The sequence below is a fragment of the Microcaecilia unicolor genome, chromosome 9 (assembly GCF_901765095.1).
Source record: "Microcaecilia unicolor chromosome 9, aMicUni1.1, whole genome shotgun sequence".
NCBI lineage: Eukaryota > Metazoa > Chordata > Amphibia > Gymnophiona > Siphonopidae > Microcaecilia > Microcaecilia unicolor.
In genome coordinates, this window is record NC_044039.1 from 189209208 (window position 1) to 189228801 (window position 19594).

General features: G+C 43.1%; 1 protein-coding gene across 3 annotated transcripts in view; it reads right to left on the reverse strand.

The window, feature by feature from the left end:
* Positions 1-19594, reverse strand: part of MARK3 (microtubule affinity regulating kinase 3) — a 171941-nt gene that overhangs the window by 41371 nt on the left and 110976 nt on the right. For 2 of the 3 annotated variants that reach the window (XM_030214148.1, XM_030214149.1), the window contains exons 10-13: positions 15304-15403; positions 14040-14152; positions 12867-13020; positions 11996-12213 (exon numbers count right to left, since the gene is read on the reverse strand). In XM_030214148.1, coding sequence (XP_030070008.1) covers positions 11996-12213; positions 12867-13020; positions 14040-14152; positions 15304-15403 — 585 coding nt within the window. The remainder of the gene's footprint in view (positions 1-11995; positions 12214-12866; positions 13021-14039; positions 14153-15303; positions 15404-19594) is intronic. The other variant, XM_030214150.1, reaches the window with a different exon arrangement.

Below are 19594 nucleotides of genomic sequence, written 5' to 3' on the forward strand. Positions count from 1 at the left end.
TTATTTCTGGGATAAGTATCATAAAATGTATTGAGCTTTTCTGGGATCTTGCCAGGGATTTTTGACCTGGATTGGCCACTGTTGGAAACAGGATTCTGGGCTTGATGGACCTTTGATCTGTCCCAGTGTGGCAATACTTATGTACTAAGACGTAAGTTTCTTAACTGTTACATATAGGGGCTCATTTTCAAAGCACTTAGACTTACAAAGTCTAACTGCTTTGAAAATACGCCTTGTCATAGTTTATGTATTTTTATGACTATGCATTTTTCATGTGCAGCCTTGTAACCCCTGAGGCAGGTGATTTTTGCCGCTGAAACACTAGCCCATGTCAGGTCTTCAACTCTGGTGCCTAATAAATAGCTTCAACTTGAATTCTCCTTGCTTGTCTACCTCTATTTTTCTTTGATCTTCCATTCAATCTAGCCACCAGATATTTAGAAATGTTTATCCACAAATTCATGCTATGTGGCTGTGGAACAGAGGTGTACTGAGCTGGTACTAAGACCTGAATCCAAGAGGGTCAGGAGATATTGAAGGATGCTGGACAAGAAACACCTGAAGGAGTCCTCACTTTACCCTATACACCTGTCTGTGAATCTATTACTTTTATAAGAATAAGATCTCTTAGTACTCTCTCTTCTAGATGCAAGCAGAATTTCTGGATATTTTTTGTTCTGTAAAGCACTGAAAACTTATCTGCTTAACAAATATTTGAACATATAATCTTATTGCTGTGTGCTTTGATTTTTGTATATCTTATAACCCACTCAGATTCTGTAATGATAGAGGTGGGATATAAATGCAAAGAACAAAATAGAATATTTGACTTCACTTGACCAGCTGAATCTCCCCTTTCAACATCCATGCTTACAAAGCAAGTTAGAAGTTGAGATGGATGAATATTGGTTATGGATAACTAAGGAGACAAAAGGGAGTTCCTTAGTCGAAGGAGATAAGGAAACCAGATCTGTCTGGGCCAGTGAGCTACAATTAGATAAGCAAAACTCTTAAAGCGTGCAGAGACTCTGCTCAACAGAGAAATTGGGGGATAGAGATAAGAGACCTTGTTTCCATGATACTGCAAAGTCATCTCCTACCAAGGGATAACTGCTGGGTTGTTGAGAACTGTAGGCTGGACATACCTCCTGTGCCACAAAAGAGATCTATTTGAGGATGTCCCCACCAGTGAAATAGCCTTGGGATTATATGCTCGTCTAAAGACCGCTTGTGAGGATCCATCTGATTACTTAAGTTGTCAGATTGTTTTGCAACCAGATGAGTGCACAGTTGCTGTGCAGATTCCAAAACCTTTCTGATGCATTACATTACAACAAATTTCTATACCACAACTACCTGCCAGGGTCAGAGCCTGCCAGATACGTGGCTTGGAGAAACACGCCATGACGACGCGCCCAAAGCCACATTTGGACGGCTTCCTGACACAGGGGGCGAGACCTGGTGCCCCCCCTGCTTGTTGGTATAGTACATTGCAACCTGATTGTCTGTTTGAATTAAGATAATTTGGTTGGACAGCTGATCTCGGAAAGCTTTTAGAGCGTTCCAGATTGCTCGAAGCTCCAGGAGATTGATCTGAAGTCCTGTTTCCTGGGGGGGGGGGGGGGGGGGGGGGGGACCAGGCTCCCTGAGTGTGAAGCCCATCAACATGAACCCCCCACCCTAGGAGAGATGCATCCGTCGTTAGCACTTTCTGTGGCTGATGAATTTGAAATCGGTGTCCCATAGTCAAATTGGATCGAATTGTCCACCATTGGAGGGAATGGACAAAGTCAGTGGACCCATGGATGACGTCTGCCAAGTTCCCAGTGGCTTGAAACCGCTGAGAAGCTAAGGTCCACTGAGCAGATCTCATGTGTGGATGTGCCATGGGCATAACATGAACTGTTGAGGCCATGTGCCCCAAGAGTCACAACATCTGCCGAGCTGTGACTTGCTGAGATGCTCGAACCATGGACACCAGGGACAGAAGGTTGTCTGTCTGGATCTCGGGGACATAGGCTCAAACTGTTCTTGTGTTGAGCAATGGCACAATGAATTCCAATTTCTGAAATGGAGTGAGATGGGACTTGGGTAATTTATTAAGAACCCTAATAGTTCCAGCACTTGAATAGTCTTCCGCATGGACTCCCAAGCACCGTCCTCCAAGGTGCTCTTCACCAGCCAATCGTTGAGATAAGGGAACACATGCACTCCCAGCCTGCATAGCAACACCGCAACCACTGCTAGGCATTTTGTGAACACTCTGGGTGCTGACGCTAGGCCAAAGGGCAGTACACGGTACTGAAAGTGCTGTGTTCCCAGACAAAATCAAAGATACCTCATGTGAGCTGTAAGTATCGGGATAGGAGTGTAAGCGTCCTTTAAGTCCAGAGAGCATAGCCAATTGTTTTCCTGAATCATGGGAAGAAGGGCGCCCAGGGAAACCATCCTGAACTTTTCTCAGACTAGGAATTTGTTCAGGGCCCTTAGGTCTAGGATGGGAGCATTCCCCCTGTTTTCTTCTGCACAAGGAAGTACCTGAAATAGAATACCAGTCCTTCTTCTTCTTGTGGAACAGGTTTCATCGCAAGGGCCTTTAGAAGAGCGGAGAGTTCCGTTACAAGTACCTGCTTGTGATGGGAGCTGAATGAATGAGCTCCTGGTGGTGTATATCAGAGGCCATGAAAAGGTGCAAACCATACATATTTTCAGTTTTCATTTTAATACAGCTATTTTGCTTTTCTTGAGCTGGGAGCAGACTTAAGAGTTGCAAGACAGCTATAATGTGCTTTTTCTGAAAACTACCTTTCTAAGGCTGCGGTTTGACATTTAGCCTATGCTAACTTGGGTTAAGTTGTTGGTCAGCAACTAAGACAGAGACTCCTATAAGGGCATCTGCTGTATCCAGATAAACAATCAAAAGGAGAAGTAAGTGGGTGTGAGCAAAATTATAGCCTTGGCAAGAGGGTGGAGGGTAGTAACAGAGTAACTTTACCCATTATCTAAAGAAAACTTATGCTTATATGCATGACAGGCCCTAACTGCCAATATAATAAGGGAATAAATGATCGAATTTGATGGAACATGTTGGAACATGATTCATAACAGGAAACAGAATATTCTGGAAAGATGCACATTCAATAGGTAGGAAGGGTAATTATAATTAAGATAATGAAGAAAGGAAGAAAAAGTATTTAAGACGAAACAAAACTGAGGATGGTGAGCCTCAGTGTGTCCACTAGCAGGTGGACATATTGACAGCTCCCAGGGAAAATTCTGTTTTTATTTGTTACATATTATACTGTTTGGGGAGTTTATTTGTTACTATTTCAATAATTACTTATTGGCTTCTTTGACAATTTGAATAAACATTTATTATGTCTAATACTTATTTAGTAGCCAGAGTTTTTCTTGCCTGGAATTCTGCCTGGGGCAGTAAAGATTTACTCGAGAGCCCACCCCACCCAGGAGACCTCCAGAAGGTTACTTCCATCTCAAGAGGCAAGACAGTAAGTAGACAGTGGGCAATTTGGAAGTTTGGATTCCAGATTGAGGGTATAGCATAACTGGACTATTTGAAGAACCCACTGGTCTGAGGTTATGAGAGGCCACCTTTGGTGAAAAAACATTAACCTCCCCCCAAGTCGTCCAGCATGGCTATGCTTCCCTGGAGCCAGTCGAAAGCCTGTCCCTTGCTTTTTCTGGGGAGCAGTAGGGGCCTTGGGCGCACGCTGTTAGTACATAAGTACATAAGTACATAAGTACATAAGTAGTGCCATACTGGGAAAGACCAAAGGTCCATCTAGCCCAGCATCCTGTCACCGACAGTGGCCAATCCAGGTCAAGGGTACCTGGCACGCTCCCCAAACGTAAAAACATTCCAGACAAGTTATACCTAAAAATGAGGAATTTTTCCAGTCCATTTAATAGCGGTCTATGGACTTGTCCTTTAGGAATCTATCTAACCCCTTTTTAAACTCCGTCAAGCTAACCGCCCGTACCACGTTCTCCGGCAATGAATTCCAGAGTCTAATTACACGTTGGGTGAAGAAAAATTTTCTCCGATTCGTTTTAAATTTACCACACTGTAGCTTCAACTCATGCCCTCTAGTCCTAGTATTTTTGGATAGCGTGAACAGTCGCTTCACATCCACCCGATCCATTCCACTCATTATTTTATACACTTCTATCATATCTCCCCCTCAGCCGTCTCTTCTCCAAGCTGAAAAGCCCTAGCCTTCTCAGCCTCTCTTCATAGGAAAGTCGTCCCATCCCCACTATCATTTTCGTCTCCCTTCGCTGTACCTTTTCCAATTCTACTATATCTTTTTTGAGATACGGAGACCAGTACTGAACACAATACTCCAGGTGCGGTCGCACCATGGAGCCATACAACGGCATTATAACATCCGCACACCTGGACTCCATACCCTTCTTAATAACACCCAACATTCTATTCGCTTTCCTAGCCGCAGCAGCACACTGAGCAGAAGGTTTCAGCGTATCATCGACGACGACACCCAGATCCCTTTCTTGATCCGTAACTCCTAACGCGGAACCTTGCAAGACGTAGCTATAATTCGGGTTCCTCTTACCCACATGCATCACTTTGCACTTGTCAACATTGAACTTCATCTGCCACTTGCACGCCCATTCTCCCAGTCTCGCAAGGTCCTCCTGTAATCGTTCACATTCCTCCTGCGACTTGACGACCCTGAATAATTTTGTGTCATCGGCGAATTTAATTACCTCACTAGTTATTCCCATCTCTAGGTCATTTATAAATACATTAAAAAGCAACGGACCCAGCACAGACCCCTGCGGGACCCCACTAACTACCCTCCTCCACTGAGAATACTGGCCACGCAATCCTACTCTCTGCTTCCTATCTTTCAACCAGTTCTTAATCCATAATAATACCCTACCTCCGATTCCATGACTCTGCAATTTCTTCAGGAGTCTTTCGTGCGGCACTTTGTCAAACGCCTTCTGAAAATCCAGATATACAATATCAACCGGCTCCCCATTGTCCACATGTTTGCTTACCCCCTCAAAAAAATGCATTAGATTGGTGAGGCAAGACTTCCCTTCACTAAATCCGTGCTGACTTTGTCTCATCAGTCCATGTTTTTGTATATGCTCTGCAATTTTATTCTTAATAATAGCCTCCACCATCTTGCCCGGCACCGACGTCAGACTCACCGGTCTATAATTTCCCGGATCTCCTCTGGAACCTTTCTTAAAAATCGGAGTAACATTGGCTACCCTCCAGTCTTCCGGTATTACACTCGATTTTAGGGACAGATTGCATATTTCTAACAGTAGCTCCGCAAGTTCATTTTTTAGTTCTATTAATACTCTGGGATGAATACCATCAGGTCCCGGTGATTTACTACTCTTCAGCTTGCTGAACTGACCCATTACATCCTCCAAGGTTACAGAGAATTTGTTTAGTTTCTCCGACTCCCCCGCTTCAAATATTCTTTCCGGCACCGGTGTCCCCCCCAAATCCTCCTCGGTGAAGACCGAAGCAAAGAATTCATTTAATTTCTCCGCTACGGCTTTGTCCTCCTTGATCGCCCCTTTAACACCATTTTCGTCCAGCGGCCCAACCGACTCTTTGGCCGGTTTCCTGCTTTTAATGTATCTAAAAAAGTTTTTACTATGTATTTTTGCTTCCAACGCTAATTTCTTCTCAAAGTCCTTTTTTGCCCTCCTTATCTCCGCTTTGCATTTGGCTTGGCATTCCTTATGATCTATCCTGTTACTTTCAGTTGGTTCTCTTCTCCACTTTCTGAAGGATTGTTTTTTGGCTCTAATGATTTCCTTTATCTTACTGTTTAGCCACGCCGGCTGACGTTTAGTCTTTTTTCCCTTTTTTCTAATACGTGGAATATATTTGTCCTGAACCTCCAGGATGGTGTTTTTAAACAGCATCCACGCCTGATGCAAGTTTTTTACTCTGCGAGCTGCTCCTTTCAGTCTTTTTTTCACCATTTTTCTCATTTTGTCGTAATCACCTTTTCTATAGTTAAACGCTAGCGTACTTGATTTCCTAGTTTCACTTCCTTCAATGCCAATATCAAAACCGATCATATTATGATCACTGTTATCAAGCGGCCCTCGTATCGTTACCCCCTGCACTAGATCATGAGCACCACTAAGGACTAAGTCTAGTATTTTTCCTTCTCTTGTCGGCTCCTGAACTAGCTGTTCCATGAAGCTGTCCTTGATTTCATCAAGAAATCTTATGTCCCTTGCGTGTACAGATGTTACATTACCCCAGTCTATATGCGGGTAATTGAAATCCCCCATTATTATTGTGTTGCCCAGTTTGTTTGCGTCCCTGATTTCCTTTAACATTTCCGCATCCGTCTGTTCGTCCTGGCCAGGCGGACGGTAGTACACTCCTATCACTATCCTTTTCCCCTTTGCACATGGAATTTCAATCCACAGTGATTCCAAGGAGTGTTTTGCTTCCTGCAGAATTTTCAATCTATTTGATTCAAGGCTCTCGTTAATATACAATGCTACCCCTCCACCAATCCGATTCACCCTATCACTACGATATAATTTGTACCCCGGTATGACAGTGTCCCACTGGTTATCCTCCTTCCACCAGGTCTCAGAGATGCCTATTATATCTAATTTTTCATTTAGTGCAATATATTCTAACTCCCCCATCTTATTTCTTAGGCTCCTGGCATTCGCATATAGACATTTCAAACTATGTTTGTTGTTCCTAAGTACATCATGCTTAGTACTTGACAGTATTAATTGGCAATCTTTTGTCTGATTTTTATTGTTATTTAAAGATACCCGATCTACTACAATCTCTTTTGCAACCTCACTATCAGGATACTCTATCTTCCCTGTTATGGTGATATCTTTGAAAGATACCTTATCCCGAACCATGCTCTTTTGAGCGACTGTCGGCCTTCCCCCCATTTCTAGTTTAAAAGCTGCTCTATCTCCTTCTTAAACGCCGATGCCAGCAGCCTGGTCCCACTCTGGTTAAGATGGAGCCCATCCTTTCGGAATAGGCTCCCCCTTCCCCAGAATGTTGCCCAGTTCCTAACAAATCTAAAGCCCTCCTCCCTGCACCATCGTCTCATCCACGCATTGAGACTCTGGAGCTCTGCCTGTCTCTTGGGCCCTGCGCGTGGCACAGGTAGCATTTCAGAAAATGCTACCCTGGAGGATCTGGATTTCAGCTTTCTACCTAAGAGCCTAAATTTTGCTTCCAGAACCTCTCTCCCACATTTTCCTATGTCATTGGTACCCACATGTACCAAGACAGCGGACTCCTCCCCAGCACTATCTAGAATCCTATCTAGGTGACACGTGAGGTCCGCCACCTTCGCACCAGGCAGGCAAGTCACCAGGCGATCCTCACGTCCACCAGCCACCCAGCTATCTATATGCCTAATGGGAACAAGCGCGCTGGGACTGAGCCTGAGTAGGCTGGAGAGATGTCGGAGTGTACCTATGTCTGGAACAGGAAGCACTCCGTGATCCACCAAAATACCTCTTAGTTGAGGTGGCAGTAGAAGGCGTCCGGCGGGAGAGAGAAGCCAGAGCATCTGTGTGCTTCTTGATCTGGTCAACCAGATCTTCTACCTTCTCTCCGAAAATATTATCTCCCCCCCCCCCCCCCCCCGGCAGGAAACATTCGCTATCCTCTGCTGGATCGAATGATCCAGGTCAGAAACATACAGGCGTGAGAGTCTGCGAATTGCTATACCTTGAGCAGAGATCCTGGATGCTACATCAAAAGTGTCGTATACACCCCTGGTCAGAAATTTACAACACGCCTTCTGCTGCTTGACCAGCTGGGAAAAGGTTCAGTCTGCTCTGGAGGGAGGGCATCGACCAAACTAGACAGCTGCCGCACCGAGTTCCGCAAGTGGAGCTCGTGAAGAGCTGGTAGGATTGTATACGAGCAGCGAGCATAGCGGCCTGATACATTTTCATCCCAAGAGTCCAAGGTCCTAGCTTCTCTGCCTGGGGGCACTGAAGCATAGTCTCTAGGCTCTTTTGAGGGCAGAGTCCACCACCATGGAGTTGTGGGGTAACTGAGACCTCATCAACCCAGGTTCACCGTAGATCTGATACTGAGAATCTGTCTTCTGAGGGATCACGGGGCCAGACAGAGGGGATGCCCAGTTTCGCATAAGGACTTCCCTGAGTACCTTATGTCACTGCCTCTTTAGGTGGAGCGATGTAGTCCAGGATCTCGAGCATCTCAGCCCGAATGCGCTCGTCAAGAGCCGCCATCAGAATAGGCTGCGAGGCCGGTGGAGCAGTTGATGACAGTTTTGTCTGGGGCTCGGAAGCAGGAACTGGGCTGCTGAGAAACCGATGCATCGACAGCTCTTGTATGGAGGGGGAGCGGTCCTCCCAGTGTCGATGCTTCTCAGGTGCAGATTCCCTCAGAACCCCGGAGCTCCTGGCACCATGCGTCAAGGGAGAACGGTGTCTGTGCTTCTTAGCTTTCATTCAATGCACCTCACTGAGGCTCCTCGGTACCAAGGACAACGTCGAATCCCCACATCGCCTCGGGGTCAGGTCTGACGATGGACGGTCCCAGGGGGCATGCATAGCAGGAGGCCTCAAGGCAGGCGGAGACCCTCTCGATGCCTCGCTACTCCCAGTGTGTCTTGGCCTCTCAGCAGCCATGCCTACCTCCACTCCCTACGTTGATGCGTCCCTAGATGTCGATGCCACCGACCTTGGTACCGAAGTCGAAGTCAAAGAACCGGACCAAGCCCCAAAAGGTTTCTTTCTCTGGGCTTCGAGCCAGTTGAGTCATTTTCTTCATACAAATACAAAGGGCACAATGAGCTGGGCTATGGTCGGGCCCAAGGCACTGGATACACCACAAATGGGTATCAGTACCTGAGATGGTCCGGTTGCACCGAGAACGTTTAAAGCCACTGGGAGTTTTCGATGACATGGAAGGGAAGAGTGCCCTAGCCAAATTTAAAAAAAACAAAACAAACTCGATAGTGCTGAAAAAAGTGCACCAAAAAAGGGGGGGGGGGGGGGGGGGGAAAATCCTGGCTGAGCAGCCTAAGGACGGCTGTGACTAAAAAAAAACTTGTAAGCGGGTCCAAGAACTAAGAACTATAAAGGAGAGGGTTTTAAAAAAAACAAAACCCCAAAACAAAATAAAGCGGAAAAAACCACGAAAAAAAGTACTGAGGCTCTCCCAGGCGACGAAGCAGAGCCAGGAAAATTAGCTGCCACTCCTAATGTGGAAAAAAAGCATCTGAGAAGCACGGCCAAGCAGCGGGCGGGAAGGCACTTGGCGAATGCGCAGTCAGATGTGCATCGCGCAAGAAGGCTCCAGCAAACTTTTTTGCTGTTTGGAATGCTGGTTCCTGGGTCGGTGCAGATCCCTGACCCAACTGTGAAAATACAGCCTGCTTGTCCTTGGAGAAGAGCAAGTTTCAGAACCACAGACTAAGGCGGCAGTTGTAGTTTACTACGACCATAAATGTTTGCACTCTGTACTTTGGGTCTCCAACCTTTTGGATGTAGAGTGAGTTGACAGTGATGCTTGCCGGATCTTTTGCTTTTGTTCCAATAGTATCTCGTGGACAGGAAGTGATATTACATCATCTATTAGAGCATCTGAATACTTCAGTACTACTAAAAATTTTGTTCTGAGGTTTGGTTTTCACTGTGTTGGCAATGATAGCTCAACCGCAACCTTTTGAAGGAAGGTCAGGTATGATGCATCTTTCAGCTAGGATGTCTTCCTCATTATGGAGAAGTATTCGATGGTCTACCAGAAGACCATGGCTGAGGCTTTGAAACAGCGGAGTCAACTGCAGAGTACAAATGCCTACTTCTATTAGAGCAATATTTATCCTTTAAGAATATAGACTGAGATGGGAAAAGAATCAGTTGCCACTGTTCAATCCGACTGAATCAAAACCTTCTCTACCATCAGAGACTGGCGCAGGCAGCAAAAAGGGGTTCAGCCTACACCTCGGCCTCAAAATATCACCTAAGTCCTTCCTACCAACATATTTATGGACCATTTTGGACTTTTTTCACCTTTCCTTATTGTCTATTTTTCTCTGTTTCTTTGTTTCTAATTAATTTCTGACTTCATTGTACATGTATCTCCTCTGATCTGGCCAAAGCCTTTCAGTGCATTTTTCCTTCCCTTCTTCCTCTGATCCTTCTACCCTTTCTACTGTCATTGTAATTGTTTCCTCAGTTCATTGTAAGCCGCTTTGAGGCTGCTTTAAGTGGTATAAAGCAGGGTATAAATGTTCTGAATGAATAAATAAATAAATCAGAATTATCCTTATCTTTACTTCTCATTGGATTGAAGATCACCAAGTTGCAGATAAGATAGCCTGGCGCTGTGTGTGCCATATTTTTCTCTAAGGAACTCTCTCTCCAAAGTTTTATGAAAATCAGTCATAGTTGAGATGATGTCCTCTCCCTAGAGGTCTAGTGCTTTTTACAGTGATGGGTAATTTATCACTATCTTTTCTCTTGTACTAAGCATCTTTGCCTAGATTTTATTGGGCTGTTAGGAAGATTGCATCTTAAGGCTTTTACTCGATCCTCTGAGTTGGAGTAGCATACCTTCTTGATTACTTCCCAGAGGGGGAGGAAAATCCACCAGAATAATGTAGGAGTCTGTGCTGAGGGGAGTCTGATGAAGAGGAGTTATTAATCCCTGAAGACTGCTCTGGAAACTTTCATGTTTACTGGATGGGAGGAAGCCTTGGCAGACAGAATGAACCCCTAGAGGTTTCCTTGTAGCATGCCAGTGAAGGAGATGATGTTCTGTGCTGCTTGTGTGCAGAGGGTGTATTCCCTTTTAGGAGAAGTCCTTATATGGCACACTGACATCAGAAAATCCCCATGAAGTTTTGCTGGGGTTGGGACTTCGACTCTGAAGGTGGAGTATGTTGAGAAGTACCACTTTGAAGGGGCTGGAACTTCCAGACCTAAGTGCAGAGCCTATCTCGGGGAAGCCCCTTCACTATGCAATTTCAGCAGATGGAAGCACTGCTCAGTGCCATGCACCCACATCGGAGAGTGAAGCCACTTAGTGCTGCAGCCCAAGACATGTCAAATGGTAAAGCATTTTCTTCCTTCGGTTTTCAGGATTGTTTGTTGGCCCATCCAGTGCAGATGGCTTACTCAATGAGCAAGAATGCTATTTTGATCCCTTCCTTATAGGGTCTACATGGGTTGTTTTATATTTTTCTGACTTGGCCATCACACAGTCATCTTTTCTGGTCCTCAATGACACATGAGCATATTGAATACAGTTTTTCATATTGTGCAATGGTCCCAGACTGCAAAACAAACTGCATATCAGTGATATACATTTTAATTTTTAGAGCCAGAGCAGCACTTAAACCTTGATGTCTTCTCCATATTGAAGATAACAGCTGCCTGATAAAACTCAATCTCTTATTGGTAAATACCAATATGACCACAGGATTCAGACATGGCAAATTGCTATGGCAGTTGAAAAAAATATATATAAACTGAAGCGTTCTGTGGAAAGCTGCTGGGTAGTAAACTGCACATGCTCAAACTTTTTCCAGAGATTTCTGACTATTGGGACTTGCTCAGCTCTGTCAGGTGGTGACATCACTCATGTGTGAGGCTGTTGTGATCCTTGTCCATGAAACATGTGTCTTTTTCCTTTATCCCTTAAGCACATATCCTAACATGAACTCTTTTTTAACAAAAGAATGGACTTTGCTTACTGTGGTTCTTATAGCTAAATGTACCCTTACAAGAATGTTAATTACTTCACAATAACTCTATAGCACTCTCTCACATGAAGGTTTACACACAACTAGAAAGGTACAGCACCGGGGAAACATAAAAACTCTCTCAGTTTGCTGCAATTGTAAGAACCCTTATAACTTAGAAGGGATTTCTTGTTATGACATGGAGGTCCCTTAATGATGAAAGTTGTACAGTTAAGAATGAGAGTCTTTGTACTTACACTGGGGACAAGAGAATTCCTTTTGCGCTCAGGAATATCTGCCTTATTTGGGTTATTAGCATTTCCTAGCATGGGGCTAGGTGGAGTTACTCCTTTTCCTGAAGTTGTACTGGTGCTAGATTTCCTGGCCTGAATGCCTTCTTCTTTAAGGTCATTGTCTGTGGTGCTAGTCTGGCTTCTTTTCGGATAAGCCACAACTGGAGGGATTGATGGTCCAGCTAAAGAGAAACTCTGTTAATTTCCTTTGATCAAGTGAAGAACTTAACAGCTACAACTAGATGAACAAAAACACTAAAATATCTTGCACTTAATACTTTAATGCACCTTAATGACTGCATCCATGAAGTCTACTTTTTATATTTATCCCTCAAATTCTCACTAATCACGGACCATGATATCTAACGTATTTTATTTTCTATTATGCATACATACAAATTATAACATATACATAATAGAAAGAAAAACCACTAAACTATGTGCCATGATTACTAAGAAACTGAGATCTTCCCATCTCAGACCTATGCTGACCATGGTCTACCTGCCTCATAATAGATTAACAGACATCTAAGCTCAATAAGAACTGGAGTCTACTTCATTTGCAGCTAGTAAATACTTTTTCTCCTTTTTGTCATCTTCTCCTTTTCCTTCTACAACCCTGTTTTTATAGATCACTAGTAGTCCCTTAAGAACTAAGAGTACAAGAACAAGCCGAACATCACTTGTATGTGCTGCTGTTGTGCAGTAGCTGGGATTTCTTCTCCCAGCCAAGGGCTGTGTGTTAAAGTGATCTTTATAGAATTGATGTTTTTTCCTATGATGAAAACGACATACTTTCAGCAGACACAGTCATTACTGAATCCTTTTCACTCACCATGATCACTGTACCGCCGCTGTTTGTGTGTGGAAGAGGTGCTTCGCTGTACTTTGTGATGGGGAGATTGTCCAGTACTATTGTTGAGATCACTACTTGGTCTAACTTTTGCAAGTGACAGATTGCTGCTAGAGCTTGAGTCACTCGCATCCAGCTAAACAGAATACAGATATAGTTACAACCAGAGATGTAAGTGTCATTAATTTGTATATCTTCTTTATTATCAATTTCTCAAGACTGTTTTGATATGCAAAGAGTTAAAAATTTTTTTAGCTCTGTATCCAAATCATATAAATGAGTACAGGTTTCTCTGAATCTGGTTCTTGAGGGCCACAAACCAGTCTGGTTTTCAGGATTTCCACAAAGAATACATATGAATATATTTGCATAGAACACAGGCATGCAGACACTGATTATGCCTAGTCAATGTTACAAGCTGCAAAACTGGACTCATTGGTGACCCCTGAAGACTGAGTTTACAAACCTTTGCCAAGGAAAAAAGGGATATTTTCTGTTAACATATATACAGAAACACAATTGCTAGAACAAAGGTTCTGTACACACTATTTAAAACCAACACATACACAAACTGTGCACTAACCTATCATTTCCATACACCTTTGCTAACTACATGTGCAGTTTTTCCTTACGTTAGCCACCCTTATATTCTATCTTCTGTTATTCTAATGTCTATTTCTATATGATGCACCCCTGCTTACACCCTATTTTGTCTATTAAGGTGTGGTAATATGTATCATATGACACTACTAGTATTTGAATAGTTCTTACTGTTGTAGTAATTGTCTATGTCTGGCTTATTCTGCTGTACACTACTTTGATGAATTTCTTCAAAAAGGCAGTAAATAAATCCTAATAAATAAAATATCTAAGCTTCCTTATATGATTTGCCAATTAATGCCTCCTCTAAACAAATTTAGAACACGTTCCGAAAAGAAGCCTGAATATAGATGAACATCTGTGACTTGATCTATCCCAGAGAGGGAAGTCATCAGGTGAAAAGCTGATAAACAAACTTACTAAGGGAAAATAAAGATCAATCATTATGCCTGGTCTAGTTAAACTAATTAAAATTAACAGAGTAATTTATTTCTGTTTTGTAAAGTCTGCATTACAAAATAAGCATAATGTTTACTAATATAATTCTTCTCTTACCTCTGAGGACTTCCTCCCCAATAGTAAATACGTAGCTGTGATCTCATCATACTTCATTTTGCTAAGCGAATCTTGAATTTCTTCCCTCGAGTATCCCATTCCCACCATAACATCTGGAAAAAAAACAAACACGTTATCTGGTTTTGTAAACTCTACATACATGTAATAAATGAATGTATTGAGCTTAAGGACCCGAATCAATAAGTTCTCCCCATTACTCCCCCAACAAGGATGGAAAGTGAATTAGGCCCTAAATACAGCTTCAAAATTGAAAGCTATAGCAAGAAACCTGCATCTCCATCAGCTTAGCACTAAAGGAGCTGATTTTAGAAGGGTTATATGTGTTTAAAAAAAAACACCATTTACATATATAAATTGGAAAACATTATACAAAGCTACTTATACATGTATATAAACGTAGACGGCGTGCACAGATTTAAAGGTGACAACACTACACATACAGTCAATGTCAGCACTTATACCAATTCTAAGTCACTTACACTGTCAACTAACCTCTAGTGTACCAAGGGCGGGGCGGTGGGGGCAGTCCGCCCTGGGTGCAGGCAGCAAGGGGGTGCATGGAGCAGTTGCGCAGCTGTCGGTTCTGCCGGTTCCTTGCCCCCTCTTACATTACTTCCTGTTCTTGGGCACAGGACCGGCAGAGCTGACAGCCACGCAATTTCTCCATGCACCCCCAAAGCGGTGAGGATGATGCGCTGCAGGGGGCAGGTGTAGCAGCAGCAACCCGCCCCAGGTGGCAGCCAACCTAGGTATGCCACTGCAACTAACCTCTTGTTTTGGAAACAGGATATGGAAAAGAGCTTGAAGGGGGAACTGTGCTTACTTCTCTGGTGTTAAAACCCAACTGAATTGTGGAACCTGGCTCCTGAATTAGTTCCCCTTGGATATGCAATGTTGCAAAATCTAGTGCTTACACATTTATGCAGAAAATAAATAAATAAGCAGATTTTTATTTATTTATTTTCTGCATACATAGATATTTCAGCCTAAATAGATAATAAGAAACACTGCTCTTTATACATAAAGAGCAGTATTTCTTATTATCTATTTAGGCTGAAATATCTATAGCACTATTGCAGAGCTACACATTTTCCAGATAGGAAATACAAAATAGGCTGCCATTTTCAGTATTCTGAGTACCAAGCTATTTATATAAATCAACACCATTTTATACAGCTCTGAAGATTTGCGTTTTAGCATATATTGCATGCTTATTGATCAAAATATATCAGCAACAAATTACCTATTCTCTTCTGGTCTGAGATGTCTAGGTCAGGTTCAACGAAAGGTTTAAGTTCATCTTCCTCATAACCTGCATTGATCCATCTATCCTTCATAATTTGCTATAAAAGAATTGTTCATTAGTATCTGTAGGTATCTATCAGATCTCAGATCCAATGCCTGAAGGTGAAACATGTTTCAATAAATCAAACTGTTACAATTAAACATAAAACTAAACCACATTCACATAAAAAAAAACTTGACCTCAACTGTGCAAGTTATTTCACCTGACTAGGCTTAAGGAAGCTACAAATGAGCATTAGGGCTTCCCAGTCCTATCCTGGTAACCCCAGAGGTCTTCAGGAATATAAGTATGCACAAGCTAAAATGTGCATGTACTGGGTCTTCAGCATATACATCTTTTGTTCATATATATTTATTGTGGATATCCTGAAAACCTACCTGACTGTGGGGTCACTAGGTACAGGATTAGAATGCACTAATATATCCAACGGTGCTGTGGTAAAAGGCTTCCTTAAAATCAAATGTATTTTGTTTTGTTATTACTACTTAATGCATACTATCCCGCATCACTTTCTGTACTGTTAATCATAATAAGTTGTTAGTCACATTGAACCTGATCTATTGGGATATAAAGGAAACAAATAAATAAATAAATATGCCACATTACACACAAGTAGAGAATGACACAGGAGAAAATATGTCCCCCATCCCCACCCCGTGGGTTCTGTCTCCATCCCCACCGGTTCTGTCCCTGTCCCCACCACATCCCCGTGGGCTCTGTTCTCATCTGCAGAAGCCTCGAAGACCTATGATTTTATATTTAAATCTTTTTATTAAAGTATAAAAAGGAACAATATGCTGTGCAACTGTTGAGTATAAATTACAAATAGAAAACAATAACAACAACGAGCAGCTATAATAACCCTCCCACCACCACCCCTCTACCCTTCCAACCCCAACAATAGCCGACTTCTACTTCCCCAAGGAATCCTGATCCACCCTGTTAAAATGCCAGGGCTACAAAATACAATCCGTTCTCTATGTCCTAGAGGGGAAAAATATGCCCTATGAAGTATTGTTATGATTTTTTAATCTGTGGATGAATAAGAAGTCAATCAACAATCTCAGGATTCAGTCTAGCTCTCCTGTCTTCCACAGTCCCTCCTGCAATAGAAGATGTCTTCTTAGAAGATGTGCTGGTAGCAGGATGTACAGGATACGCCATAAAATTTTTGAAAGCTGTGACCAGCATGTTTGCTTGTTTTTCCAAAAAATAAAAATATTGTCATCTGCATCAATCAAAACATGAATAACAGTCCAGTTCATTAACCGGCTTCAAAGTAGAAAGTGATACGGGGACAAAGTTTGTCCCCATCCCCATGGGATCTGTCCTCGTTCCCATCCTGCGGTTTCTACTGGTCCTCGCCCCCATGTCATTCTCTACACACAAGTTCTAAGTTATTTCAGGCTGCAAATTTGGCTTGTAACTTCCAAGCATAGGAGCATTTAACACAGATTCAGCTCATCAATGCCTACATATGTTAGAGGCTGTACTGAACTTTACAAAGGAATTGTCGTGTTTAAACCTCAGTTTCTTCTGTATTGCACACTCCAGGAATCTCTTTCTAACCATCTGCGATAATCTGTCTGGGAGGGGGGGTGAAACTCTGGTAGCACTGACACATAGAAGGCTCAGCAAACATGTTACATTATGCTGTTGAACGGAACACTTAACTTACGCACGCTTCTCCATAATGGCAAAGGAAAAAACCCCACACATTTAGCAATATTTCCTTCACCAGAAACAAGAAGATACTTTGTGTCTCGAGTGCACAATGATCAACTAAAACAGGTTCAGCAGCTCCTCTTCCAAATTAAGAGAAGGTAAATTAATGGGTTAACTGAAGACTTTAATCCTTCTCACCATATGTCAGAAAGACAATTTCAATTAAACGTTTGTTCAAATCCTTATCTTAATTCTTCTCATACAAGACATTTCTTCTATCAGACAAGCACTCTTTAGAAAAAGCATCTTTGAGGATAAATCTAAAAGCTACTGAAAAATTCATGAGACAATAGTACAATCCAGAAAATCAAATTGTATGTATATGTGAGGAAAGGTGAGGACAGAATAAAGAGAAAATCTCATTCATAATATATGGAAAAAAGTAATTGCTGAATATGCAAAAGTTTAACACTGTTTCCTCATAACTTAGCAATTAAAGATGAGAGGCATTAATTGAGGCACATTACTTTATCATATCCCTCAGTAACAAAAGAGAGGGTATTACAGCATACAAGTATACAACAGACAAAAAAGCACCACTGGGCCTTCAAGAAAGAGATAATAGCCATCCTTTATTGTGAAAAAGACCAGACACGGGCTGTGTTTTTGGCAGTTTTGAAACTAGCCAGCGTTCAGCGTGATTGAATGTACGTCCAGCGGTAACTGGCAATTCATTTAGAACTTCTGCTCATATATTGTGAAGATATATCCTGACCCCTGAGGCAGGCGCTTGTGCGCCGAAACACGGCCCATGTCGGGTCTTTTTCACAATAAAGGACGGCTATTATCTCATTCTTGAAGGCCCAGTGGTGCTTTTTTTGTCTTTATCTTATCCCTCACCATATGGGGAGCATGTGTTATTGCCATGTGTCCAACCAGGATATCTAGACAAAAATCTCCTCCAAGACTTTCCCTAGGTGCCTCGCCTTTGGCCATCAGGGAGTTACAAGGTAAGTGGAAGCCGTCTTTCCTCTCTTCCTTAATATTAGGGGCATTATCTTTCACATGACCAATCCCTACTTTATACAGCAGACTCAACCAGGAATCTCCTACTCCATTTTGAAGTACACTACAGTACTCTTGTTAAACTGTCTTCATCAATAATTTTTATTTTAATAACTTATATGCTTAAATTTAAATGAGCTATTTCTCAATATTTCTTACTTCACTGTGCTATTCATAGTATATTTTTGGATTCTCAGATATAGTAGACAATGTTTTTATCCACCTACACTATTTTTCAAAAGGAAGGCATCTTTTAGAGGCAGATGATCAAAAGCAAAACGCAGGCGCTAGAGGTCAATAGCGACCTACTAGAATCCACATTTGCTTCTACCCGACAATCAGAGCTGGCCAGCATGTGAAACAATGCACTTGCCGGCTCTGATCGCTAACTGCATGCAAATAAGGGTCTCCCGCATTCCTCCTTAATGATCAGCGGGCAGCGCACCACTCCTGCTGCAAACGCTACACCAACTCAGAGCTGATGTTAGGGTTTACCAAGAAAGGAGAAATAGGAGAGACCCACTGAAGAGGTTTGACAGATCCTGGATTTTCTCCTGGATCTGTCAAAACTAAGCCCCCCCCCCCCAAGCCTGGAGGTCCAGTGGGACTGCTAGCTTCCCCCCTCCCACATTGAACAAAAATGCCCTGGTGGTCCTGTGGGACCGCTATCCTTCCTTCTCTCACCAGAATGTACCGAGCAGGGCGCCGCCATTTTGAGGAAGTGCCCGAAGAGGAGTGAGAGTGCTAGTCCCTCCCTTCCTCCCTTTAACTATTACTACAATGAGGTAGACCGCGGTGTGGGGGGGGGGGGGGGGTGCGAGCTGGAGAGGGGAGAGAGGAATAGCGGTCCCAACTGGACCACCAGGGTTTTTGTGTTTCAGGGGTGAGGGGCCTGAAGGTCCACCATTCCTCAAAGGCCTTGTGTTTGGGGGGTGGGGGGAGGGAAAGCAGGCTTAGGTTTAACAGGTCCATAGAAAAATCCAGCACCTGTCAAACCTCTCCTACTGCAGAAGTACCCCTATGACCACAGCTAATAGCATGCCTATATTTGCATGCTATTAGCTCTGATCATAGGGGCATTAAAGCCCCACGCTATTCTGGCACAAATTTTAGAGCGCTGTTTGGAACAGCACGGGGCTTGTGATCATTGGCCCATTGGTTTGATTATTTCATATTTTAAAAAATGCCTGATATCAATAATTTGAACATATCTTTATAATAAAACCCTCTCCCATTTGAGCACACATTTTAACTATTTGAACTGTATTCTTACAACTACTCCCCCCCGTCCCCACAAGATCTTGTGGCGCTTCCCCCCCCCCCCCCCCAAGTTTGGTGTCACTCTCCCAATCTTCCTTCAACCCCCCCAAAGGGTCGGTGTCACTCTCCCTCCCTCCGTTCCCACAGGGTCCGGTGTTGCTCGCTCTCCCACCCCCGCCACTGCTGCCATCGGGTCCTGTATTGCATTCTCCCTCCCCTCCTGCAAGCTCTGGTGTCA